The sequence below is a fragment of the Acomys russatus genome, chromosome 16 (genome assembly GCF_903995435.1).
Source record: "Acomys russatus chromosome 16, mAcoRus1.1, whole genome shotgun sequence".
Classification (NCBI taxonomy): domain Eukaryota; kingdom Metazoa; phylum Chordata; class Mammalia; order Rodentia; family Muridae; genus Acomys; species Acomys russatus.
In genome coordinates, this window is record NC_067152.1 from 41,131,211 (window position 1) to 41,158,839 (window position 27,629).

General features: G+C 48.4%; 2 protein-coding genes across 2 annotated transcripts; one reads left to right on the forward strand and one right to left on the reverse strand.

Annotated features, from left to right (window-relative positions):
* Window positions 1-232: 232 nt before the first annotated feature.
* Atp5pd (ATP synthase peripheral stalk subunit d) lies at window positions 233-5,704 on the reverse strand. Its single transcript, XM_051159024.1, has 6 exons — window positions 5,638-5,704; window positions 3,802-3,932; window positions 3,273-3,369; window positions 2,084-2,155; window positions 536-598; window positions 233-416 (listed from the first exon to the last, which is right to left on the reverse strand). Exons 2-6 carry the CDS (start codon window positions 3,921-3,923, stop codon window positions 285-287), a joined length of 486 nt encoding a protein of 161 aa, XP_051014981.1. The 5' UTR covers window positions 3,924-3,932; window positions 5,638-5,704; the 3' UTR covers window positions 233-284.
* Window positions 5,705-5,901: 197 nt separating this feature from the next.
* On the forward strand, window positions 5,902-18,021 carry Kctd2 (potassium channel tetramerization domain containing 2). Its single transcript, XM_051159025.1, has 6 exons — window positions 5,902-6,286; window positions 7,928-8,036; window positions 10,976-11,067; window positions 13,892-13,987; window positions 16,017-16,142; window positions 16,886-18,021. Exons 1-6 carry the CDS (start codon window positions 5,948-5,950, stop codon window positions 16,913-16,915), a joined length of 792 nt encoding a protein of 263 aa, XP_051014982.1. The 5' UTR covers window positions 5,902-5,947; the 3' UTR covers window positions 16,916-18,021.
* The last annotated feature ends 9,608 nt before the right edge of the window (window positions 18,022-27,629 follow it).

The window sequence follows — 27,629 nt, forward strand, 5'->3', positions numbered from 1 at the left end:
CATCTTTCCATTTTGTGTATGTGTGATCTAGGAGCCAGGACACACATAGAGCTCAGAGGACAACCTGCAGAGAATGTTCTCCCCGCAGTGTGGTCGCTGGCTCTGCTGTTAAGCTTTAGCAGCCCCGAGGCCACAGTAACTGGTGTCCTAGTCTGCCCCTTAAGGTCCACACAGAAAATGCTTCTGGTGGGGCAACCTCAGAAGTGTTTACCTACTTAAAGACAAGAGCCAACACTGTGTAAATGTTTTATTTCAATGCGGCCGGGGCTCCGTCCTGGCCTGCCTCACAGGTTCTCGATGGGCTGGTGGGGCCAGTATGGGTACTTCTTCTTGTCCAGCTTGGTTTCTGGGAACACTTCATTCAAGTCATCAATGGTCATCTGGTCAAAGGGAATTATGTTCTTCATTTTCTCCAGCTACAAAGAGGAGAAAGGTGTTAGCTGTCGGCAATGGGCAAGGCCACCGAGATCAAAACAAGAAGCCAAGGAAGGTCACCGCCGCGCAGTGACAGAAAGAGGCCATGGTCTATCCTTACCTGTTTCTCATATCCCTGGATCCTGACCTGGGATCCAGACACGAACTCAGCACAGTTCTTCATCTTTAAGAAAAAAGAGAAACTGTCCTGAAGCCAAACTGTATCCTGACCCCTGAGCATGAGGGGCTCAGGCCTGCTGCTTTCCTGCTGTCATCCCCAGAAGAGCATGGGCTGGTCTAGTCTTGACCGCTTTTGTAGAGAACAAACTACAGCTTTCTCAATACCCACAAAGCAGCCAGGCAGGAAAGCAGCCTAGGACTGATCACTGACTAGTCAAGATAAAGTAGGTGCTCCCAGGCCAGGTCCCAATGTTGGCCTGAGGTATTTTCAAGTAAATAGGTTTTGTCTTGTTGTTTGTTTTTCTTTTCTTTTTTTTTTTTTTAAGATTTATTTCTTTATTATTTATACAGGATCCTGGCCACAGGTATGCTGTAGGCCAGAAGAGGACACCAAATCTTATTATAGGTGGTTGTGAGCCATCATGTGGTTGCTGGGACTTGAACTCAAGACCTTTGGAAGAACACACAGTCTTCTTAACCTCTGAGCCATCTCTCCAGCCCTTGTTGTTTGTTTTTCAAGACAGGGTTTCTCTGTGTAGCCTTGGCCGTCCTGGACTCACTTTGTAGACCAGGCTGGCCTCGAACTCACAGAGATCGGCCTGCCTCTGCTTGCCAGAGTGCTGGAGTGTATTTTAGTAACTATTAAGTATTTGAATGCTGAAGGGTTGTCCTGTGTTTAACAGATCTGTCGGGTATAAAATGACACCGAGAAACCCACATTTACAGCGCTTCCGTAAAATCGTGTATCCAGTGGCCACACTGTCATCATATTCCAAACCGTGGCGTAGTTACCAGCTCACCCCCACCTGTCCCCAGGCAGCCTCCCAGGCTGTTTAGTTTGTCACTAAAGATAAATTGCAGCCGGGCGCGGTGGCGCACGCCTTTAATCCCAGCACTCGGGAGGCAGAGGCAGGCGGATCGCTGTGAGTTCGAGGCCAGCCTGGTCTACAAAGTGAGTCCAGGATGGCCAAGGCTACACAGAGAGACCCTGTCTCGAAAAACCAAAAAAAAAAAAAAAGAAAAGATAAATTGCATTTCCTAGAGCTTTATAAAGGCAGGGAGGGCCTCACTGTGTAGCTCTGGCTGGCTTTCAACTCAAGAGATCTGCCTGCTTCTGCCTACAAGTTCTGGGACACTGAGGCATACACCACTAAGCCTGGGCTTGCTGGCTTCTTTTACTCAGTATTATTTTTAGATTCATTCATCCTGCTGCATTTATTAGCAATCCATTCTTCTTAACTCTTACAACACTTTAATCTCCAATTTAATTCACTACCTGCCCTTGCTATGAAGAAATATACAATGGTCATCAAGAAAACCTCAGGGTCTGACCATAGTGGCCTACTCCTAAAATCCACACACTTGGGAGGCTGAGGCAGGAGATCACCATGAGTTTGAGGTCAAGCAAGGTTACACAGTGAAGCCTTACAAAAAAAATAAACAAAAACCAAGAAAATTTGGAGGGGGGGGAAAAGCACCCAGTACTTACATCCTCCTTTTCCTCATTGTTCACCAGGGCTGTGTACTTATCCTCAGGCACCGGGATCTTCAGGGCGTTATACTATAAGCAAGGACAGAGAGGTCACCCAGCAGCCTGAAGGACTGAAAGCCTCTATGCCTCCCGGACCCCATGGAAACACTCGTTCCTTCAGGGCTCTTTGGTGTTGTGGTGAAGAGTTGGAGGGCATCCTCAGCCCGCCACTACTCACCCCGAGGACCTCCCACGTTTCTTCATCACAGCAAACATTAGTTGGGGTTTGAAAAGGATTACCAGACTTAACACCAGCCACTAAGCATCTTGCAGTCTAAGAAATTCTTTTTCACACAAAACCCTCCAGGGCTTAGTGGCAGGAATCTTGAGTTACAAAGGTAGAAATGGTCCTTTAGGAGATTATTTAGGGTTACAGCCTTGGCACTGTATGCTAAGCCACACACAGCAGGCCTTCTAGAAGCATCTTCACATGAATAAGCAAATGTACTCTGGATACTGAGACGTATTATTGCACTTAATGTGCAGATATGGAAAGAAGACATCACTGATGGGGCTGATGAGATGGCTCAGCACTTAAGAGCACTGACTAGTGTTCCAAAGGACCCAGGTTCAATTCCCAGCACCCACATGGCAGCTCAAACCAGTCTATAACTCAACCGGACATGGTGGCACACACCCTTCATCCCAGCACTCAGGAAGGCAGAGGCAGGTGGATCGCTGTGAGTTCAAGGCCAGCCTGGTCTACAAAGCAAGTCTAGGACAGCCGGGGCTACACAGAGGGTGGGGGAAGTCTATAACTCTAATTCCAGGGCATCTAATTTCCTCACCCAGCTGCTTCTGGCACCAGCCATGCAATGGTGCACAGAAATATATGTAGACAAAATACCCGTACACATAAAATTATTATTTTTTTAATAGAGGAGCGGGGAGACAGAAGGGCCAGGGGAGTGAAAAAAGAAAAACATGTTAGGTTATAAAAAGGAGACTAAAGGGGAATTCAGGAGGAGAGCTAGTCCTAGCAGCCTTTTAGCTCCCAGGAGCAAGGCTCCCTTGCACTGTGGAGTGACTGGACTCTGATACTTTACAGGTGCTCACTAAACCCACCATGAGGCATTTGGCCACACCCATTTTCCTCCCAACCCACCACCCCCTTACAAGATAGAGCTTTAACTATGTGAAGGCTCACCTTCTTTTCAAAATCATCCACCAAGCCCGCCTTGGCCACATTGGCCTTGTAGTAAGCCCAGTCGATCGCTGGGGGTGTCTCAGACAGATTAGCCAACCTGCTCATATGGGAAAGTAAAAGTCAGGCCTGGAGTGAGCAAGACACTGCTCACACAGCAATCTCCCTGTCCCTCATCACACTGGAATACCAGCACACTTTTCCCTCAAGGGCCACCACAAGAATGCCAAAAATGCTTTTATTTGCAAAACACATCGATTTCTTTACCAGACTATTGAAACCCCTACACAGGGCTCACAAGAGGCTAAGTGGGTAAAGGCCCTTGCTGCTGAGCCTGAGGACATGTTCAAGACCTGGTAACTCACATGGTAGAAGGCAGAAAGCCAAGTCCCACAATTTTTCCTCTGACGTCCATACACAGTGGCAGATACCCACTCACATACATACTACGTAAATGTAACAAATGCCAAAACATTGCTTCCAGGTGCAGTGACAAGTATGGGGAACAGACTCCTTCTCACAACACACTGACCTGGTGTGGAGGGTCTCACTCCAGGACTTTAGGGAGTTTGCAATTGCCTTTTGGTTTCGGGGTATGATCTCCCCAAAAGCTACCCAGTCAATGGTTTTTAGAGCAAGTTTACGCCCAGCCATCTTGGGATCCTAGAAAACAAACAGGTCATATTATACGGCGTCTTGGAGAGAATCCCCGAAGGAGAGCATCTCAGGGAAACACAAGTCTTTAAGAGACAAGCCAGCATCACCTACGTATCTGGTAGGGTATGCAACAGATAAGGGACTTAGCCAGAAACGGGGCTAGGGATGCAGTTTAGTTGTTAGAATGCTTGCCAGGCACGGACAAAGCCCTGCGTTCTCCAGCACCACATAAGCTGACAGAATTTAATGTTCAGAGTCATCCTTGATTACACAGTGAATTCAAGGCCACCCTGGAATACATGAGTCTGCCTCAATAAGTCAATAAATAAAGCTGCATAACACAGAATATAATATATAATTTCTTACTAGGCTGCCCTTCCTCTACTCCAACCCTTTACCTTTAGAAACCCATTTCTACTTTTTGCTCCGTATGTGTCTTTGCAAACCCTGCTGAAGGACATCATAAACTGCACAAAAGCTAAATAACCACAGTGTTTTAGCCACTGACTCTATCCACCATACAGAAATTTTACACAGAAAATCTGATAAGGCTTCAAAAACGGCAGACAAAATTTCCTCATGTGCAAATTGGCAGAAAGAGCTGTTAAAAAAAAAAAAGAGCCGGGCGTGGTGGCGCACGCCTTTAATCCCAGCACTCGGGAGGCAGAGGCAGGCGGATCACTGTGAGTTCGAGGCCAGCCTGGTCTACAAAGTTAGTTCAGGACGGCCAAGGCTACACAGAGAAACCCTGTCTCGAAAAACAAAAAAAAAAAAAAAAAAAAAAAAAAAAAAAAAAAAAAAAGAGTGAAAACTGTAGGCATCAATTTGTCCTAGTTTTACACAGACGTCAGGGGTTGTTAACCCCTGCCACTCACTTGACCCTTCATAACTCATGTCATATTGTCCAATGCACGTTCAGAGGCATTTTACACAAATGACAGTGAGAAGAAAGAGTGACTGCAGCTGTCCTTACACCAAAACAAGACAAAAAACAGAAAATAAGCACGGCCAGTGGTAACCGTCTATACAAGCTCTAAGCTACCTTCCTAATGATCAACGTTGTCATTAGCCGGTCCCCTTCCTTCCTTCCTTCCCGCCCCAGAACAGCTTATGTCTCTAGATGGGAAGAGGCTAAGGCAGCTGTCAGGTTAACTAAAGACACCGATAAGTGCACTAGGGGAACGCAGTAGTCAAGACTTTGTTACTTGGTTAATCTGTAGCGTTGGTGGTTTCTCAGATTAGCCGGCCTGCTCACATGGAAACAGGTAAAGAGCACAGCAATGACTACTAGTTATCCGACCAAGCGGTAAACCACAGTATTACCCACTAGAAATGCGCATAACCCTCCGTTGGGAGAGGAGGACATAGCGTTGGAGCCTGCTGGGCGTTCTGCCCCCTCTGAAAGCTTATCACCATGACTATGTGACGTCTCCCCAACCCCTAAACTGCACTTCTGAGGTCGCCACACAGTGTGATCTATGGTTTGTGGATCTTAACTAATCGTGTTCGGCCCAGTCACGGCCATGCCACTGGCAGGCCCCAGCCGCGCGAGGGGGAACAGGGCAAAGCAGTGACCTCGGGCGCTCGGCCAGCAGGGCAGCTCTGAGGCCCGACGTCCTCCACGGAGGCGGAACAAGCGATGAAGCGAGGTCTGGAATCTAACGCAGAAGAGCCCTCGAGAATCGGACCCAATACCTCGAAACCCACTCACCTTCACCGACCCCGGCAGAGCGGTGTCTCCCGCAGCAAGGAACGGAAGTGTATTGACGGAAGTTCTCCCTTCGGCCAATCCGAAAACGCAACGGGCGGGGCTTATCTTATACATCAGCCAATGATCATGGGTACAGGAACAGGAAGTCCCGCCCTCAAGGGCGGGCACAGCGCTTGCGCCGTCGGGGTCTCTGCTGGTTGGGGGCGCTCCCGTCCCTTTCCCCCGGCCCCACCCCCGCCGATGGGCCGGCCCGGCTCTCCCTGCCGAGGAATGGGCCGGCCCGGCGGCGCGCGGGCAGCGGCGGCCCAAGATGGCGGAACTGCAGCTGGACCCGGCGATTGCGGGGCTGGGAGGGGGTGGCGGGAGTGCGGTGGGCGACGGCGGAGGCTCGGGCCGCGGACCCCCCAGCCCTCGGCCGGCCGGCCCCACACCCCGCGGACACGGCCGCCAGCCCGCCGCCGTCGCGCAGCCACTGGAGCCGGGGCCCGGACCTCCGGAGCGGGCGGGGGGCGGCGGGGCGGCCCGCTGGGTCCGGCTTAACGTAGGCGGCACCTACTTCGTGACCACCAGACAGACCCTAGGCCGGGAGCCCAAGTCCTTCCTCTGCCGCCTGTGCTGCCAGGAGGACCCGGAGCTGGACTCGGACAAGGTGCGCCCCGCCCTCGGGCGCGCCCCCGGGCTTTGGGACCCCTTCCTGGCTAGTGTCCCGATGTCAGGGACGCGCTTCCCTCCAGCAGGTCCGGCAAACCCGTACTTCAGTCCCCTTTCGCCCCAGGGGTTAGCACCTGCCACCTCTGAATGAGCTTCTCCCCCCCCCCCCCCCCCCCCCATCTTCAGGCACACTCCAGCTTCCCTTCTCGCCCCGCCCTCTTCGCTCCTTCGGACGCTGTCCACCTGCGTCCACCGGAGCCCCTTTCGTACTCCCCTCACATTCTCTGTCCTTCCTGAGGTTCCCACCTTCTCAGATCTGCATGAGTTTATCCCTGGCTCTCGTACAGCCGCCCCCCGCCCCCGCTGCTGGTGTCAGATGCGTTCGGAACTGGGTCAGGGTGAATGACCATTTCTTTGTCACTTTCCCAAGACTCAGGTCCTGTGCCATCCCCGTGCAAAGTGGTGGTAAACTTGGGCCTTAACGATAGCGTCCACCACAGGAACTGCTTGTGGCGGTGTTAAAATCCTGGTGGCAGACCTTGCATGCGGTAATAGTCACCGTTTTTGACACATTTTTTTGGAAGTAAATGCATTCCCTGGAAAGATGATTGCATTTGTCTATGAAAATCTAAGCTGACTCGTTAGAACCCAGAGCATGTGTAGACAGAGGAATGATGTTAAACCGCTAATCAAAGGGTTGCGGGGTGGCAAGACATGCCATTAATTGCCATTTTGCACTGTAACTTTTACAGGCTCATCTTTGATTCTCAAATGCATCACTGGCTGTAGCTTACCCTGCTCCCCATGCCATAAAGCGCTCCCCTGGTTAACAGACTTGCATGGACACTTAGCAGTTTCGTCTGTTCTCTGATGGGAATCCAATCCTTCCAAACTGAAGAGATTCTAGAACTCCTGTTTATAGAGACTTATTTTTACATACCCTAAATCTTCCTTATGGCCACAGAAGCTAGTTTCTTGTTTCTTTTACTGTAAAGATGAGAAGGATTAAAGCTACTCTGAGCCAAGTCCTGGCAGTACCGCGCTTCCTCTGGGCACAGCTAGGGTGTGTGAGATTACAGCTGGCAATGCGGACTCCCACTGATGTTGGCCTAGGGCTCAGGAGAGTTGCCAATAGAACGGAGGTTTTCTTAGAATTAGGAATGTAGTCCAGGGGCAATGAAGAAATCAAAATGGTCAACACACAGCTGTGTTGTTTCCTTTGTCCCCCGTAGCTGGCATCCTACAGAAGAATGTTAAATGATTGTGGGCCTAATGGGGATGACCCGTGTGTCTAAGAATGACACTGACCTGAAATGATCTTAAAGCCAGCCTCTTGCCAAGAGTTTAAAATACGCAACTGTAGCAAAACAGGGTCACTAAAGTAAATACATAAATAAAGAATCTGTCCCTTTAATCCCAGAGCTTGGCAGGCAGAGGCAGGTGGATCTCTGAGTTCGAGGCCAGCCTGGTCCACACTGTGATTCCAGGACTACACACAGAAACCCTGTCTTGAAAAACCCAAAAAAAGAAAAGAAAAGAAAAAAATATGTTGCCTGAGTGCACTGACAGATGAGGGGGAAATGCTATCTAGAGACTGTTTCTGAGAGGGTCACAGTACTCACTTGTGCTTGGTTGGCAGGACGAGACTGGAGCATATCTGATTGACAGAGACCCCACCTACTTTGGTCCTATCCTGAACTACCTCCGCCATGGAAAACTCATCATTACCAAGGAGTTGGCAGAAGAAGGTAAGGAGACCTCACTGGGTGGTTTTGAACTCCCAACTGATTAAAACGGCTTTGCAGACTTCAGTTTTGTGTGGGATCCTCCCTGGGCTTTGTATATGTGAGTTAGTGCAAGTAGGCAGGAGGCCTCCAGTCCCCAGGCTTGTCCGGGAGCCTTGAAGGACACTGCACAGGTTCTGTTCGGCCACAGTAGTGGGGAGCCAGGCTGCTCTGCTTCGCAGATTTGCAGAACTGTCACAGTCCTTTCGTGTGTACTTGATTCACTGGCGGTGAATGCCCGTAGCCTGAAGTGCCACTTCACTGGAGTTCAGTTATTTTTATTTTTCCATTTTCCTTTGGACTTGCAAAAATAATATTACTAAAGGCCTGACCTCATTTCCTTAAGACTCTGGTCTCAGGCTTCCCTGTGAGGTATGCAGCTGACCTGATTCCCTCCCCAGCCCATTGGCAGCCGTGTCGCTGGCTGCCGTGTCGTGGTTGCTTTGTAGGGCATTCGGGTTGTAAGTGGGTCTGGTCCTCTATGTCAAAGGCCTGCCTGGTCTTTCTGGAGGCATCCAGTGGAAATTTGGGGTCCTTTACTAAATCCAGGGCCCCTGATCTAGAACCATTACTTCGGGGTAGAGAAGCTTGTGGCGGCCATCCTCACTAATGGCTTAAAGACAGCCCTGTAGTCAGCAGAGAGGAACTGCGTGCTGGGCATTCTCTTCCTCACACCCCTTTTCTCACTTACTCTTTCTCCCTGAAGGGAGCTGGTGTATAAACAGCCTTTTAAAACATCATGGCTGGCAGTGTTGGCTCATGTCTTTAATCCCAGCACTCTGCAGGCAGAGACAGGTGGATTTTGGAGCTTGAGGCCACTCTGGTCTTCCGTGCGAGTTCCAGGACAGATAAGCCCACACAGAGAAACCCTGTGGGAGGGAAACACATTTCAGATCCATATATAAGTAATAGAAAAAAAACGTAATAAATTCCACATGCTCAGTATCCTACGAGCTAGACTGACAGTCTTTTTTGCCTTTAATAAAAAGACTTATGCTGAGCCAACAGGAGGTTGCCAACCCTGATAACTTGAGTTCAGTCCCTGGCACCCACAAGGTGGAAGAAAAGGATCCATTACAGCAAATTGTCCTCTGGCCTCCGTGTTCTTGCCCTTCCCAGCCGTACAAATAGATAAATATGGCTTCTTTGGTTTTTTAAGATAAGAGTCTCAGTATGTGGCCTGGCTGACCTCAAACTCAGAGACCCATCTGCCTCTGCTGAGACTAAAGGCATGCACCACCACACCTAACAAAAATAAATAAGTAATTATTTATTTGTTTGTTTGTTTATTTTGGTTTTTGAGACAGGGTTTCCTCTGTACAGCTTTGGCTGTCCTAGACCAGGCTGGCCTCCAACTCACAGAGATCTGCCTGCCTCTGCCTCCCAGAGTTCTGGGATTACAGGTATGCACTACCAGGCATGGCTTGATAAAAATATTTTTATTTTAAATGTTTATTTTAACTTACATGTATGAATGTTTTATCTGTACACCACAAGTGTGCCTGCCAGAAGAGGGTGTCAAAGCTTCTGGCACTGGAGTTACAGATGGTTGTGAGCCATCATGTGGACGCTAGGAATTAACCTGGGTCCTCTACAAGAATAGCAAGTGGCCATGTGTGGTGGAGCACGCCTTTAATCCCAGCACTCAGGAGGCAGAGGTAGGCAGATCTCTGGGAGTTCGAGGCCAGCCTGGTCTACAAAATAAATCCAGTACAGCCAGGACTACGAGAGAAACCCTGTCTCAAAAAAACCCCCCAAAAAAAAAGAACAAGTGCTCTTAACCCCTGCCTGATAAAAATAACCTTTAAAACACTTTATTTTCAAATAATTTTGGAGCTAAAGAAAAAGGCATGAATAATACAAAGTTCCCTTTACTAAGATTCACCAGTTTTGGACAGTTTTTGTTATGTTTTCTTCCACTGTTGAACTTCGTGTCCTCCTGCCAGTCATCTCTTCCACCCGCCTCTCGTCCCTCGTCGTCCCGAGAGTTTTTATTTCTGACTGAGAATAGATGGCAGATTTCATGCCTTAATAATTCTCTGTGTTACTCTAAAGACAGGAACCTGGCACAATCCTGTTAACAACTCAGGAAACGTAATATTGATTATTTATCTGCATTGTCTTATCAGCTTGTCAATTGTTATAGTAATGTTCATTAGAGCATTTTTTCTGATGCAGGAGCATACATCCCATAGTTACTCTAAGAGCTTTGGTTTTGATTACCATGAGAGGAGTCAAGGATTGCTCACCACCACCACCACACAGACACACACCACACAGACACATACCACACACACACACACCACATACACGCACGCGCACACACCCCTTTCTGTCAGCTGGGGATCAGGCCTCCCTAGGTAAACATTCTGCAGCTGCCCATCCCTCACTGCCTTTTAGTCTTGCTCAGATAATAATTATCTTATTATTTTTTTTTCTTTTCAAGACAAGGTTTCTCTGTGCAGTCTTGGCTGTTCTGGACTCACTTTGTAGTCCAGACTGACCTCAAACTCATAAACATCCGTCTGTCTCTGCCTTCCGAGTGCTGGGATTATAGGCATGTGCTACCACGCCGGGTACTAAATTCTTAAGTTTATATACATGCGCTTACCCACCAGCTCTTTTTAGGGAAAACAGGTAAGTACTGCAGGATCAGGAGTTATCCTGTGTGACAGGTTCCAGGAACAAGGTGACATATGGACATCTAATGAGCAGGTGCCAGGAGGAAGCATGAGGGATGATGGGGGCGGGTGCAAAGAAACCCCTGGTGCTTGATTTATTTAGTGTGGGGACGGTTATGGACATGCCCTATATATAATTCCGAGGCTGAAGGGGAGATGAGATGCATGTTCGAAGACAAGCCTTGCCATGCTGTTTCCTGGTGGCTCACACGTCTCTTCTAGGTGTGCTGGAAGAAGCAGAGTTTTACAACATCGCATCTCTCGTGCGCCTGGTTAAGGAGAGGATACGTGACAATGAGAACAGAACTTCACAAGTAAGGTGTCTAGAACTGCAAGGACAGAACCTCTCCTGGGGGCTCTGTCTGCGCTGTGAGAGGATGCCATTCTCCTCAGGGCTGGAGGGCCAGAGTGTCAGAGGAAGGGACTGAATGAGAGTAGCAGAGAGAACAGAAGAGCCCACCCCTTAGGACGCTGCTGCTGTGCCCCGTGTGGCAACGGGAGGAGCCCAGGCCATTGAGGGCCAAGGCTTGTCCTCCAGGTTGTAGCCCAGCCTGGTCTTGTGCTGCCTCGTCTTCTGTAGTGCTGGGATTGCCGGAACCAGAAAGCTCATTCTTACCGATGGAGCATCTGTCCCCTCCATGGGAAGCCCACAGCCTCGCTCGCATGAGCCCTTTCCTGGGACTGTCTTTAAGCTGTGGTCTCACATCCAACTTCTGCAATCACCTGAAACCGTCTGTGAATCGTGCTGCTGAGAAAATGACGTGCAGCCTCTTTTTATTACAGCATCTGGATTTTCATATTAACTCAGTGATAACACAAATGCCACTGTAAGGGGAGGGCAGCTGGTAGGGCACACTTAGCTGCTACGCATGTCACTCATCGCATGGCGAGCAGCTGCTGGGCTGTGTTCAGCCCTTGCTCCCAAGAACGCTGGAGTCCAGCAGGAGAGAGCAGACTCCAGGTTTGCAGCACTGCCAGGCTGTGCTCTTCGTGACCCCTGTCTGGTGGCACAGGAGTGGCTCTTGCCTTAGTCTGTCACTAAGGCAGTCAGATTTGCTCAGCCATTTCTCTCAGGCATTTGCAGAGATGGGAGACTTATTCTGGCCATGTAAGAAGGCTTCTTGTTGATATCCACAAGCAGAGACATGAACTAAGACCGTGTGTTGTCTGTCCCTGCCACCTTACATTCCCATGGCACCTCTCCCTGTGTAGCTATGTAATAAGTAGATGCTTAGGGGGTCTAGCTTTATCCCCAGTTCCCACAGCCTAAAGTAGACTGGACTGCTTGGTAGATGTTTGGAGGGCACCTGGTTGTGTAATCTGAAGCCCTCCCAATCATGGAGCCTGAGTGTTCTGCATTCTCAGCCATTAGCTGATCCCTTGAGAGCATCCTAGGATTTCTGTTTGATGGCAGCAATTAGCTTAATTAGTCCTCTAGACTCTGAGAGCTTAAAGCTTGAAACCCAGTTGGAAGCTTTTTGTTCCAGGAATGTCAAGGCCTTTTGATGCTGATTGATGTTTCATCTGTCCTTTTCGTGTAGTGACCTCTGAGAAATGGGTTGATAATCAAAGCACCCTCTTCCTTTGTCCACAAGCTGCTAAGCTACAGTTGACTGTAGATTTCCAGATATTACCTCTTTGAAATTGTGCACTGTCGGTTGTACCCGGCAGGCCTTCAGGCAGAGCCTAAGAGGTGGGGGCTCTAAGCTCCTGTTTGCCATGGCCTCTTAGCTCCTACTTAGCTCCTAGTGACTGCCACCTTTCTAAGTACTTTTCTGTTCCTAATTTATTTATTTTTATTTATTTATTTTTGTAGTTAGTCTTGGTTCTTCTTGGAGCACTAGTGGGCTGACTCTGGAGGAGAACCAAGGGGGTTAATGGCGGTGTAGATCTTAGAGACTTTGCGTACTCTAGCCACTATCTTCTGGGATGCCCTGAATTTTGTAATATAAACCTGATCGGTCCTATCAAAGGGGATTGTGGGGGATTTGTGTATATTCACAGAGAACAGCATGCGCCACCTTAGGGCTGTGAGTAGCAGCTGCTCTGCAGTTTACTGTTTTGTCTTTTAAGGTGCTTGGGGTGGAGCCAGGACCTCACAAATGCTAGACAGTGGCACTGCTGAGCCGCCCACGCCATCAGCCCCGAAAGACAGTTTTTGTTTCTTGGTGTTCTGACTCGCAGCCTCTTCGTGCAGCCCCAGCCTGGGCTCTCGGGCCTCCTGGCTCAGCCCTCTGACTGCTGTGTTTACAAATGTGCTCCATTTGTCACTCAGGAAGTCCTAGGGGGCTGGGAACCTCGGCAGGAGTGCAAACAAACAGATGTTTAGTTCCTATCATACCTCACCTCTGTAAGAGAAATGTGCTGTTCAGCATTGACAGCTTCCTGGTAGCATCAGCAAAGGGGACTAATGAGTACAGTATGTGTTTTCTCCTTACTATGATGATATATTAATACACATTTCCCATTGGCAGGTGGCATACCATAATACCAGCATATGGGAAACTGAAGCAGGGGCAGAACTAGGAGTTTGAGACCAGGTTGGGATATAGGGTGAATTCCAGGACATTTTGGACACACGTGCCAGGTGTGATGGTATATGCCATTATCCCAGCACCCAGACTCACAACCACCTGTAACCTTAGCCTTACACATGCTATACACACACACACACACACACACACACACACACACACACACACACACACACATAAACAAAAGTGATTTTCATAAAGGTCATGGCCATAATTACTTATATCCAGTCTGGAGCACCAAAATATGGTGTGTATTTTAACATCCAAATCACATATAAAAAGTGACTTTCAGCCAGGCACAGTGGTGCACACCTTTAATCCCAGCACTTGGGAGGCCAAGGCAGGTGGATCTCTGAGTTTGAGGCCAGCATGGTCTACAGAGTGAGTCCAGGACAGCCAGGGCCACACAGAGAAGCCCTCTGGGGTGGAGAAGTGACTTTCCTGGTCAGTGACTGGTCACAGAAGCTGTCCCTCTGCATATCAGGGTTATTGTATGCATTGGTTCATATCCTTGGGGCTGTGGGTGATCCGAGAACCCCCCGAGGCAGCTTTGGGCAGTGGGGCCCCGATGCTGTGGTCCTCCTAGTGTGCCTCTTCTTTGCAGGGCCCCGTGAAGCACGTGTACAGGGTCCTGCAGTGTCAGGAGGAGGAGCTCACTCAGATGGTCTCCACCATGTCTGACGGCTGGAAATTCGAACAGGTATATTTCTCAAAGAGAAATGACCCCAGCACTTGATCCCAAGGAGCCAGGACAGCCAGTAGGTAGCCCTGGGAGTGGGAGTGGATGAGGCGGTGTGACCCCATTTCAAAATTGGGAAAGAGCTCCTCGGTGTGCAGTGCTTGCCCAGTGGCATATGATAACTGAAGGGTGGAAGGGGACCACATCTCTTGGCTTCACATTTAGAGTTTGCTTTGCTTTGCTTTGGTTTTGTTCTTTTTGTTGTTTTCTGAGACAGGGTTTCTCTTGTAGCCCTGGCTGTCCTGGACTTGCTTTGTAGACCAGGCTGGGATTAAAGGCGCACACCACCACGCCAGCTCCCATTGCTTTTCTTTGCCTCAGAAATTTCCTTTCAGAAGTGCATGGCTGACATCATTCTGAGAGTCCTAAAGAAGACTGGCTTCAACAACTGGATGTATGGATCTCAGGTGTGCTAGGAGGGACCAGACACAGGCGTGTGCCGCCATCCTTTCCCAGCACTCTCTCCCCTTCCTGTCTTTTAACTCTGTGCTAAAACAAAGCCCCTGAGAATCTGGCTTTTACCGTGTTCTTCCAGTAGATGGCAGCCTCATCCATCTCCTCTTGCCTCAACTGAAGCCGAGCTCCAATAGAGGGAATGTGGTTTTGTGTGGAGGTGACTGTGTTTACATGGAGCCGCAGAGCCAGCTTCACTGACGCTCACTTACAAAACCAAAGCCGCAGCTTGCGTAGAGGCTGTTAGGCTATAGCTAGAGGGAGAGCTCCCGCTGTCCCCACTGCAGAGTCAGCCCCGTCACATGGGGAGCCAAGTGCTGCACAGGGTTTATTGTCACAACTGTTTTTCCTGATGCATAATCTTTTTTTCTTTTTCTTTTTTTTCTTTTTTAGTATTTTTATTCTGTATACAATGTTTTGCCTGCATGTACAACTGCAGGCCAGAAGAGGGCATCAGATCACATTGTAGATGGTTGTGAGCCACTATATGGTTGCTGGGAATTGAACTCAGGACCCTTGGAAGAACAGGCAGTTCTCTTAACCACTGAGCCATCTCTCCAGCGCCCTGATGCATAATCTTAATCAGGTTATTTTAAAGTAGATATGTGACTATTCTTTATGAAGGTATTGGATAATTTAAAATGTTACTTATTATGTTATCGTAGACCTAGGGCTTGAACCCGTGGCCTCACAAAGTCTAGGCAAGTGGCCTGCTGGAGACCTGTACCTCCAGTCCTCGTATGGCATCTTGCTAATGTCCTGAGGGAAAATGAAATCTATTCTTCTTGCATCCAAGGTGTGATGTGAAGTTGTCCAAAGACGCTGCAGCCTTGCCGCAGGAGAGCTTGTGAGGCTGCACTTGCTCTCTGCCAGGCTTCTCTACATGCAGACTTCCAATTGAAACTTACATGCTGAGGGTGTTTCTCCAAGAGGGTTTCAAGTACCATGGCGTGTGGCTTTGGTGGCTGCAGGGTGGTTCGCTTGCTTGGGACTTCCCAGTTCTCTCAATGTTCCAGTCTCTGGTCTGCAGAGAGCACCAGTGGCAACAGCGGGGGGCCGAGCAAGTACTCTCTTGCTCATCTGACCTCATGTTGACATAGCAGTGACCCAGTGATGCTCCTGCTGCCTTTGGGATGGTGTTTGGCCCTGGGGGTGGGGGACAAGGATGGACAGACCTTTATCCATGGTGGTACCTAGATTAGGATCCACTTAGTCCCTGGACTTTGGTTGTCCCCAGAGAACTTTTATCCTTTGAAGCGTAAAACTACAAAGTCTAGTTAGAGCGGATGTGACTTGTGTGGCACTGGGTGCCTTTTTATTGGGTTTGGTTGGTTTTTTAAGACAAGGTCTCACTAAATAGTCCTGGCTTCCCTGAAACAATGCGAATCAGGCTAGCCTCAAACTGAGAGAGATCTGTTTAACTCTTTACCCAGAGTGCAGGGATCAAAGGTGTGTGCCACCATGCCTGGCTTGGCACTTGAGTGTTTTACGGTCCGTGTTTATATGGTTGACAGTCACGGTCTCCTTGTGTTGCCAGCTTATCAGCATTGGCTCTTCCTATAACTACGGAAATGAAGACCAGGCAGAATTCCTCTGTGTTGTCTCCAGAGAACTAAATAATTCTACCAACGGCATTGTCATAGAGCCAAGCGAAAAGGCCAAGGTAGGACCTGGCTTCCCAGGCTGTCCCTTGCCTCCTCAGGCTGTCCCCTGCCTCCTCAGGCTGTCCCCTGCCTCCTCAGGCTGTCCCCTGCCTCCTCTGTACGCAGACTCTGCAGCTTTACTGAGCTGCTGCTGGGTTCCTTCCACTCCTTCCGCAGCCACAGTGTTGTCTCCTCTCAGATGCTGGATTTAAATCAGGATTTGTAGGGCTGAGGAGACGGCGAGCTCCAGCTTCAGGGAGAGACCTTGTCTCCAAAAAGAGACCATAAAGCAGATGGAGAGCAGCTGAGGAAGATGCCTGATTTCCACCCTGGCCACCACAGCAGCATGAACCCCACCCCAGCACAGGCATTGCACACGCACATGCACACATACGCACACACACGCAGTCAGTTCTCTGGATTTGTAAAGCAGTGATGGGAACAGCCTGGTTAGGATGGTGAAGAGGCTGGGGCTTGCACTGATGGCACTTCTCCGTGTTGCTAGACTCAGCCAGGCATGTCTGCCTTGTTCCTTGACAGCCATGATTCCCTTTTCCTCCTGCACGGTTCCCCACAAGCACACACGACACTGTCACCAGCTGTAGCCAGTGATTTGAGTCCTGCACCCAGTACTGGTGCTGGGGACCCAGCCTTCCCCAGGTTGAACACATATTTTACCTCTGGGCCTCGCTGCACCCGTGGGCCTTTGGCTCCCTCAGCAGTTGCTCGGCTGACTCTGTCTTTGTCCATCTTCCACTCTTAGATTCTTCAGGAGAGAGGCTCTCGGATGTAAGCAGACAATCTGAAGTTCCAGAACCCTGAGGCAAGAGAGTGATCGGCCGAGCAGCTGCGAGGGGATATCCTGCACCTGTACAGTAACGAGCTACTGCAAAGCAAAGCTGCACCTGGTCCTGGAGAAGTGGTGTCTGGCCAGAGCCAGAGGAGCCCCTCCCGCCTGGACGACGACAGTGGGCGTCTGGCCGCACGGCCCCTTTTCAGAAACCTGCTTTTGTTTCCTAGCCAGTGTTATGACAGACCTTCACGACAGCATCTGGGATGGGTCCCTGGCTGGAGCCTTGTGGAGAACTGAGGAGAAGCAGGAAGCTCTAGCTCCCTGAAACGTCTAGATGCAAAAAGATGGAGCAGAGGGAGAAGGCTCGTCCTGAGCTGCGCCCTGGCTCGGCCTGCGTGTGCCCTGCCGGACGCTGACAGTTGCTTTGACCATTCTTCCCTGACCTAGACACTCCTTGAGGTTGGAGGAGAGTTCAGCATTGGTGTGTTGAACTGAGGTTTGGAGTATAGACTAACGTTGCCAGAGGACCCACAGTCCTATGAACAGAGCCTCCAAGGCAGGAGGATGCAGGGTCCTGTGCTGTGGTTGAGGGGTGGCGGTTGCTGTTCCTGTTCCCACAAGTAGCTTCGCCCAGTGTCTCTCCCACAGCTGGGCCGCATGTGGCCCCCCCCTTCTCCCAGGAGGTTTGAGGCTGCAGCATCTAAGCCGGGCTGAACAGACAGCAGCTGGTATGACTGCTTCTGCAGCCTTGTACCTGATTGACCCCGTTTTCCTCCCCCAGCATCTTGAACTGGACCAAAGAGCAAGGACTTTGTGGACCCTCTGTAACAGCTTGGGGTGAGGAAGCCTGTTTCTGTGGAAGCTGCCAAACGTGTCATGTTGTAGCTAAAAGTGGTGGTGTTTTTGTGACTGTCTCTTGAACATGCACTGACCGATAGGTGATACCTGTGTCTCTCCTTGATTTGTGTGGTAAACCAGCCCTTTAGCATCATCCCTAGCTCTGTTTATGCATGCATGTGTGGGTGTGGGTTCACACACAAGGTGGCACAAGGTCTGTGTACTCCCTGCGTCTACCAGGCATGAGCTGATGGCTGCAAGGTTGCAGTGCTTGTGTGAACGGTGCTGCAAAGCCATTTGAAACCATCAGCCTGGAACTGATAGCTGCCTGGGCTCCTCTGAGCTTTGGAGTCTCTACACACTTATGAATATAACTTTAAACTGACTTGTACAAAACAAGGAAGGCTGCCTCAGGATTGACCCAGGCCAAGCACCCAATGGTGCCTTCAACACCAAGATTTGTCTGCATTCAATGGGTGTTATGGCTCTTGCCTTTCATCCGAGTACTTGGGAAGCAGAGGCAGGTGAATGTCTGTGAGTTCAAGGCCAGCCTGGTCTACTTAATGAGTTTCAAGACAGCCAAGGCTACATGGGGAAACTCTAGCTCACAAGGAAAAGAACTCTGCATTCTGTAGGCCAGCTCCTTACCAGGGACTGGAGGGTAGGAACTTGTGGAAAGGCAGTGTTCTGTGCCAGCTGTCAATCATGGCTGACCGTGCCCAGCTGGAGTCTGCCTTGTCCACATCTGTAGTGCAGCACAGAAGGGCACCTGTCCAGGGACCCTGTGTATCAACTAATGTTGGCACCTCAGGAGTCCAGTGGATGTAGCACTGTTTGACATCTATGCCATATTAGATGGCCTGCCCAGGAAAAATGTCCCACCCCTTCCAAAGGGTCCCAGGCATTAGCTAGAACTCAGAGAAGGGATCTTTGAAAAATCAACAAGAACAAGTGATGTGAAGTCAGGAGAAGCAGCACATCATTTGGAGCCTCCTGTTCTCTCTCTCGCTCTCTCTCTCTCTCTCTCTCTCTCTCTCTCTCTCTCTCTCTCTCTCTCTCTCTCACACACACACACACACACACACACACAGTTAAGCCCTCGTTCAGCAAGGAGTGAGGAGATATTGGGGGATGGGGGAGCCAGACATTAGTCAAGTGCCTTGTAAGCATTATCCTCACTCTACAAAGAGTACCACTGCGCCTCAAGCCTAGAAGGGAGGTGGGCGTCCTAGATGGCAAGTGTTGATGGTTCCCTAGCTGTAGCCCAGTGTTAGCTCAACAGTCCTGTGCTCCAGGCATCAGGAGACTTACTGCTTTCCTTGATTTAGAAAACGTTGCTGGAGTTTGGCAGGTCACTGCAGATAGAATTCTCTGTCGTTTGGAGATGTCCCGTGTTCCCGCTGTTCCCTAATGGTCCATTAGGTCCCTAATGCACCATTAGATGTGGGTGTCTTCCTGTGTTTTCATTTGTCCTAGGTCTTTTCCTTGGTGGTGATGGGCCCAGCCTCCTCTCAGGTGACTGCAGGTGCGGGGAGGGAGTGGTAGATGCTAAGGGATTAGGGCCAGAGAGACGCCCACGCCTTCCAGCACAGCCTTTGTTCTGTGCTTCTGGGACCATGCCAGTCACTTTCTAGTGTCCCTTGGGCCTGTTCAATGTTTCAGCTTTTTTGTCAATAAAAATAAGCAACACAGGGGCTTCGACCGTGTGTCCTTTTGCTAGCTCCTGGCTCCCGCGGTCATTTCATGATCTGGCTGGTTTCAGCAAGTAACTTCTGCTCTTGAGTGCTACTTAGAGAGTTGCTAAAACTGCCAGAGGCATGCTGGGCCCTCTGCCTCCTCCCTTTCATGTGTTGGAATTGAAAGGCCCCAAGAATGCTAAGGACGGAGGAATGGTGGAACAAGGGAGGAATTCCTGAAAGGAAGTGACCAGGTTCCCATATTCTTTCTTTTTTAGGTTTTTCAGGACAGGGTTTCTCGGTGCAGCCTTAGCTGTCCTAGACTCACTTTGTAGACCAGGCTGGCCTCAGAACTCACAGTGATCCACCTGCCTCTGGGATTAAAGGCGGCGGCACCGCCCAGCTCACGTTCCCATTTTCTACCAGGCAGAGGCAGGGTGAGGAACAGGTGGTGAGAATGGAGGAACCAGGTGACAGGTGTTGATCACAGGCAGGAGGAGAACCTGGGAAGGCCTTGGTGGGTGGGGGCCGCAGCTGAGAAGGGGAGATCCACACAGGTGCTGAACAGGCAGGCAGGTCACAGGGTCACTCCGGAGACAATTGGTTAGTGCAGTTACCCCAGGGGGATGGGGAGGACCTGAGTACCACAGCCACAAGGATGAGGGTCAACTGCTCTTCCCTGGGAGATGAGAGGGGGATGGGGGGGGGGTGTTACTGTGGAGGAGCACTGCTGTCCCCAGGCTCAGTAAGGCAGCTGTTGGCATCAAAGCAGGAGGCTGTCAACGATGGCAGGTCAGGAGGCTCACAACTCTCCAGCATCTGTCTGACACACTCTTCTGATCTCTGTGGGCACCAGCACATGCGCTCTTGAGCACGCGCGCACACGCACACACGTATGCATGGGCACACACACATCACATAAGCATAAAAATATCTGAACAAGTGCTGAACATCTGCTGTGACTCATCCATAGTTAACCTCTGTCCTTTGTACATACATCGCTGGGGCATTTTTGTTGAAAGTAATTGTAGACACTGTCTCACTTTGACCTTAAGTACTTCAGCCAGCGTTTCCCACAAACACAGGAGCAGTATCACAGCTATAAAAATTAAAAATTCCACCGGGTGGTGAGTTCGAGGCCAGCCTGGTCTACAAAAGTGAGTCCAGGGCAGCCAGGACTGTAACACAGAGAAACCCTGTCAAAAAAAAAAAAAAAAAAAAAAAGCGAACCCTCCTCTCTGCCACCCTCAAACAGCATCCTCCTGTGGCAGGCCCAGGAGCTTCCTTCCAACATCCAACGGGGAGCCGGGAGGTGATGGAGTGGGTATTCAGGAAACAGTCCCCAAATTCCTGCTTAGTCACACAGCCAAACCCTCAGTGCTGGCTGGCTCCGCGGCTGCACATGAACATAACTGAATCTTTTAGTAAAAGGGCCAGCGGAACAGCGGATGCGATTCACATTTCTCCGCACGGTGAGAAGGGGCACGTCTGGGGCTCTCGGTCGGCTGGGGCCTTCATTCCCAGCTTCTGGTTTGAAACCCTCAACCACACACCGGCCCAATCACACAGACTGGCGCCATGGGGAGAGATGTGTGTGGTTTCCTAGGATGGAACTCTTGAGAGGGCAGAACCCCATAAAAGGCGAGAAAATGAGGAAGCAGCAACAGGAGCCTGAGAAATGCTCGGGGATGGAAAACAATAAACTAAGCGCTAACAGGCAGATCCAAAGTGATGGTGACGCTCTGCTGGGAACGCATCCGGCTCCCAGCGGGGAAGGCGAGCCATCTGCTTCTCAGGAAGAGACAGGGCTCAGTCCTGGAATAAAGGGAGCCGGGCCAGTAAGGTGAGAGTAGATACTGAGGTACAGACAATCAAGGGCCAGATGACTCTGACCAGCATTCACTCTGGAAATAGCGGGATATTGGGGCTGGGGGCGGGGCTGGGGGCGTGACTGTGTACGCAGGCACTTTGGTCTACCAAGGAATTACAGGATGTCAGTCCAGAAGGAAACTGAGAAGCAGCACACGCTATGTGGTTTCTGGTGGAATCTGCAGAGTCTGACAGATGGGGCTCACAAAGCTTTCCTTAGCTCCCAGGGATGTAGAGAGGGAGGCTGCAGGCCAAGGTGTGCCAGGTAAGAGGCACTGGTAGAAGCCCCCTGCTGTGGGTTGACGTCCTAAGGGATGGGGGGGAGGGAGGAGGGGGGCGGAAGCACATAGCTGAGGCAGATTAAACAGAAAGGGGCGAAGCCAAGGCTTGGTTCTACTGATCTCTAGTTGGACTAAGATGCCTCGGGACTCCCAGTGCCCCTAACCTCTTGCTTGCGTTTCTTTCATTTTGTTTTTTTAATTTCGTATGAGTGTTTGCTTGCGTATATGTCTATGCACCACATGTGCGCTTGGCGCTCACAGTGGTGGAAGAGGGTATTGGGATCACCTGGGACTGGAGTTACAGGTGGTTGCAAGCAGCCTAATGTGGGTGCTAGAAATTTAATCTGGGTCCTCAGGTTTAGATGGGCCTTTCTGTTTCTCCCCTACCATGCCCAGTATGTGATGACTATGACCCAGACAGAAGCAGCCAGCCGCAATGGGCCTCTTGCAGCCTAGCAATAGGGACAATGTAGCACATATAAGAGACACTTGCTGAAAGCCTGAACCTGAGGTTTGTGTGTGTGTGTGTGGTGATAGGAAACCTAGGCCCTCACACATACTGGCTAAGTACTTGCACATACATTCCTATCCCCTTGAATATTTTTAATTATGTATTATTTAATTATGTATTAGCCCAGGCTGTCCCAGAACTCACAATGTAGAACATACTGGCCTTGAGCTCAGAGATCTGCTTGCAGCTGACTCCTGAGTGCTGAGATTAAAGGCTCCATGGCTCCATGCTCGGGTGTGTGTGTGTGTGTGTGTGTGTGTGTGTGTGTGTGTGTGTGTGTGTGTGTGTGTACTAGTGCATGTCTGTTTATGAGAAGGTCAGAGGGTCACAGCTAGACTTAATAGGTAGTTGTGAGCTGGAACTGGGGCCAGGAACCAAACTCGGAGCCTCTGCAAGAGCCGTATGCACTCTAAATCTCTCCACCCTCAGAACTGTTGTTTGTTTTTTGTTTTTTGTTTTTTTTAACTGAAAATCCCAATCATTCAATTTTACTAATAAAGAATCAGGAGCCAGATGCTGGGGTTAAAACCTGCTAGCTTGGAGCCGGGCATGGTGGCGCACGCCTTTAATCCCAGCACTCGGGAGACAGAGGCAGGTGGATCTCTGGGAGTTCGAGGCCAGCCTGGTCTACAAAGAGAGTCCAGGACAGCCAGGGCTACACAGAGAAACCCTGTCTCAAACCTGCCTCACAAAGTAAATAAAATAGATAAATAAGGAGAAAGTTCTTGTATTAAAAGTATGTTAGAGCTGAACCTACCAAACAAGAAACCGGTTTGTACAGTTCACAATCTTGGGATTCACAATGGGATCAAATATCCTGCAGCATTTCCCCCTTTCTGTCTAAATAAAAAAAATTTTTTCCCTCTAACATCAACAAACTATAGCTATCAGGTAAAAATTACACTTGCAATGTCTAGTCCATATGTGTATAGCAACGTTGGAGAAAGTATTCTACTATCTGTCCCATGTGGTGAGTCCAAAGTTCTGTGCCTAAATCACTTTGTATCATAACTTGCATTGTCAACCAAAAAACATTTTTTTAGGCTTTACAACGTCTCCTTAAATCATAAACAACTAAGCTTAACTGTGAGACTGTAACTACCCAGTCTCCAACCCCATCAGAGACCTTAGAAAGATAAATACTATCTGAATAAACAGGAAGCGCAGAGCAAGCTGTAGAAATGACAGATTCTGTTGGCTGCCTGGACAGTCACCCAAGATGTCTCTATAAAATTGGAGCATCATCTCAGCCTTCTGGCTCAGAATACCTGACAGACTCTCCTGTGAGACAGATAACATGAAGGATTTGTCTACCTTGTCCTTGGCAAAGCTCAGCAGTCAACTTTCCTGCATCCAGTTTGTCCAGTATTCTGTCTGCAGTAGAAGCAAGAACAATTTTTGCCTACTGGCTTGCTTGCCACATATGAAGCCATCTCCTAAAGATGGATTTCTGGATGTTCATCATCTTCAAAGTCAAAAAGGGGTGCTTCCAGGAGCTGACATGCCTCATTGCCCCAAAATTCTCAGATTAATAAAACATCTTTTTTTAAATAAAACATCTTTAAATGCTATATTCTATAGACATCTGAGGCTTTTGAAGACTATCTATCTCTAATATATCTGAATTACTTGTTTCTAGCTATACACTGACTGATGAACTGAGAAAGCATCTGTGATTAACTAAACTAGTACCTAACAAAACCACAAGTTTGCTTGACTATGAGTTTGCATTTCTTTTTTTTTTTTCTTGTTTGTTTGTTTGGTTTGCTTTGTTTTTTGAGACAGGGTTTTTCTTATAGCCTTGGCTGTCCTGGATTGGCTTTGTAGACCAGGCTGGCCTAGAACTCACAAAGAAACGCCTGCCTCTGCCTCCCGAGTGCTACGATTAAAGGCGTGCGCCACCATGTCTGACTTTGTTTGTTTGTTTTGTTTTTCAAGACAGCCACCACATCCAGCTTTAGTTTGCATTTCTTAATTATTCTAAACAGATTGTGATAGTAACTTTCAAAAGAACTTAAACTTCCCAACGTCATGTTACATTTTTAAGAATTACATAGGTACAAAACCTTAAAAAAGAGTTGATACATAGTATGCTGTAACCAAAATATAACCTCAGTTTTGTATTAATGAACAAAAGACCAATGCAACCAATTATAATCTTAGTTTTGTATCAATATACAAAGATGTATAAGAGTGGGTTCAGTAATCTACCCTTTTATCCTATCGTTCCTATATTATTTCTGTATCTCCCAATTTTCTTTTTGGTTTGTTTGTTTTTGGTTTTTTGTTTTTTGAGGCAAGGTCTCTCTATGTTAGCCTTGGCCACCCTGGACTCACTTTGTAGACCAGGCTGGGATTAAAGGCGTGTGCCACCATGCCCCGCCCTCTTTTTCTTTTCAACCTTCTCCCCCTACATAAGGATAGAGAAAAGAGAGAGAGAGAAATATCCCTAAGTCTAACCGTCTATACCTTGCTTTCTCCCTGACCAAGACCATTAATAACTTGCAAACCAAACCCCCGAAATAACAATAAACTTCCACCACCTACCAAAAGACCAAACCACCCACCTCACCTTGGGAATGGGGCATCGTTCTCTTAAAATTGCTTCCTGCTGATTTGGAATATAGTTTCCTTTTGGGGACCCCAGAAATTGGGTAAATGGTCAAGTCTTAAGAAAGCTAGCTAGAGCCGGGCGTGGTGGCGCACGCCTTTAATCCCAGCACTCGGGAGGCAGAGGCAGGCGGATCGCTGTGAGTTCGAGGCCAGCCTGGTCTACAAAGTGAGTCCAGGACAGTCAAGGCTACACAGAGAAACCCTGGCTCAAAAAAAAAAAAAAAAGAAAAAGAAAAAGAAAGCTAGCTAGCTGTAGCATTTACTGTTTAGTCTCTGTGTGCTGGCTTAAGTGAAGTCCTGACTGGACCATCTTAGCCGGTTTGAAGTTGTTGAAGATGCAGATTTCTGAGGCAACAGGTATTGAGTCAGTCTGTGGGGCTGGGTCATCTGGGATACCTGTCTTCTCTTTGGGATCTGGTCCTTTTTCTTCAGATGTTTCACTTGTCCAGTGGTCTCCAGATTACTTAGTTGGATGCTTTTGTTCTTCTGGAAAGATAAAAACTCCACCCCTACCCTAACTCTGGGGGTTTCCTTTTTTTGGGTGGGTTATATCTTTCCTAGGGCAATTATTATTATTATTATTATTATTATTATTATTATTATTATTGTTGTTGTTGTTGTTGTTGTTGTTGTTTGCAATAGAAAAAGTATTATCTTTCAATTGAAAATTAGAAAAAAAAATTTTTTTTGGAAATTTGAAAATAAATATAACTTTAGTAGTGTTTATTTTTAGGTCACAAAGGACATTCACTTTGGGTCTCAGCCTGGCTTTTGCAAGAGTCTTTTAAGTCTAAGCATTGTAATTCTTATGTGCCTGCCTCTACTTCCCAAGTGCTGGGATTAAAGGTGTGAACCACCACACCTGTACCTAAATTTTTCTCTGCTTGGAACTTGCTCTGGCTGACCTTGAACTCAGAGATCTGTATACTTCTATCTCCTGGGTATTGAGATTAACGGCATATGCCTTCCAAGTGCTGGCATTAAAGGTGTGAACTATCATGACCCTGTTCATTGTAACGCTAGAATTTAGAAAACAACTGCTTTATAGAGATCCCCTGTCTCCGATGGGATTAAAGGCATGGGCTACCATGGCTCTACTCAAATATTTTATTTTAGCTCCAACTTACTCCATACTTTAGAGATTTATGAAACGAACTTGAACTGTAGTAGCCCTTTGAAGTTACTTAAAACATTTTAAATCTCTCAACTGCATTTTAAAGATTTATTTATTTATTGTATATGAGTGCTTTATCTGCAGACGAGGGTACCAGATCTCATTATAGATGTTTGTGAGTCACCATGTGGTTGCTGGGAATTGAACTCAAGACCTCTGGAAGAGCAGACAGCACTCTTAATCACTGAGCTATCTCTCCAGCCCTCAACTGCATTTTTAATACCAAGCAACAAAAATATCCTTTTTTATTTAAGAAGAAAACTTTAGTCTTTTTTTTTAATAATTTTTATTTTTATTTTTTTTAAGATTTATTTATTTATTATTATGCATACAATGCTCTACCTGCATGTACATCTGCAGGCCAGAAGAGGGCACCAGATCTCATCATAGATGGCTGCGAACCACCATGTGGTTGAACTCAGGACGTCTGGAGGAGCAGTCAAGTGCCCTTAACCTCTGAGCCATCTCTCCAGCCCGAAAACTTTAGTCTTTATACATTAGTTTGAACTGAAAACTTTAGTCTTTATACATTAGTTTGAACTGAGTTATCAAGCTATCTGATGAACTATTGCCTCCCCCACCCCCCCTCCTCTCTCTTTGTTTTTCAAGACAGGGTTTCTCTATGTAGCCGTGGCTGTCCTTCTCCACAGCTGTTATTCCTTTCTTGTTAGCATTTAAAAAGTTTAAAGTGAACAAAACCCTGTGTGATCCTACCCTAAGACAGCCAAATCTGTCCATGCCTTGAGTGCCAGACACTAGAAAACTAAGGCAAGACGATCCTACCAAATAGCACACACAATAAGACATACTCTGGGGTGAGGGAAGGGGGGAGCTGGGCCCAAGACTAGCATACTCCAGTCTCATCTACTTGGGAGGCTAAGGCAGAAGGATCAGGGATTTGGGCCATCTTTAGATATGCAATGAGTTCAAAGCCATTCTGAGTAACCTAAGTAACCAGCGGAGGAGATACCTCAGCCCACCACACTTGCCCAGAACACACAGGGTCACAGTTTCACACCTGAACACCAACCATGCTCTAATGGAATCCTGATTTGATACATGCTGAGGAGTGCAGTAGTTACATTGTGTATTTTTGTAATTAAACCACTGTTTCCATAAGAGCAGAACGTATGTACAGTCAAAACACTGCACTTCACAGCACACAACAGCCTCTAATGGGGCAGAGGCATGTGAGGCAATGTTTGTGGTTCAACGCTATGCATTGAGCAAACTGGACGTGGTAGGTGTGCACTAAAGTTGCTAATGCAAGCACCCTGAATACATTCTGCGTTTGCTCATCCACGATGAGCAAACGCCGCCTTCTGTTCCCTGCTTCTGCTCAACAAGAGGACTTGGGCTAGGGTTTTGAAGCCGATTAATGATCAGAAACTTTTTAGAGGCTTATTCCTGTGGGGTTCAGAAGGACAGGAAATAAGACTCAGAAGAAGCCACTAAGTCAGGACAATGGCGATTCTCTCCAGCTTCCACGTGCCTGATTTTTCCTTCTAAGGGATGGAAACAATGTGAAACAGACAGACAGGTTTTCCCACAAGATCAGGCTTGGGCCTGTGCTGGGGATGTAACTCAGTGCTACAGCATTTGCCTCGCATGTGTAAGGCCCTGGGTTTGATCACCAGCATGGAGGAGGAGGAGGGTGAGGAGGAGGAGAAAGGAGGATGCTGGAGAGATGACTCAGTGATTGGGAACACTTGCTACTCTCACAAAAGACCTGGGTTCAGTTCCCAACACTTAA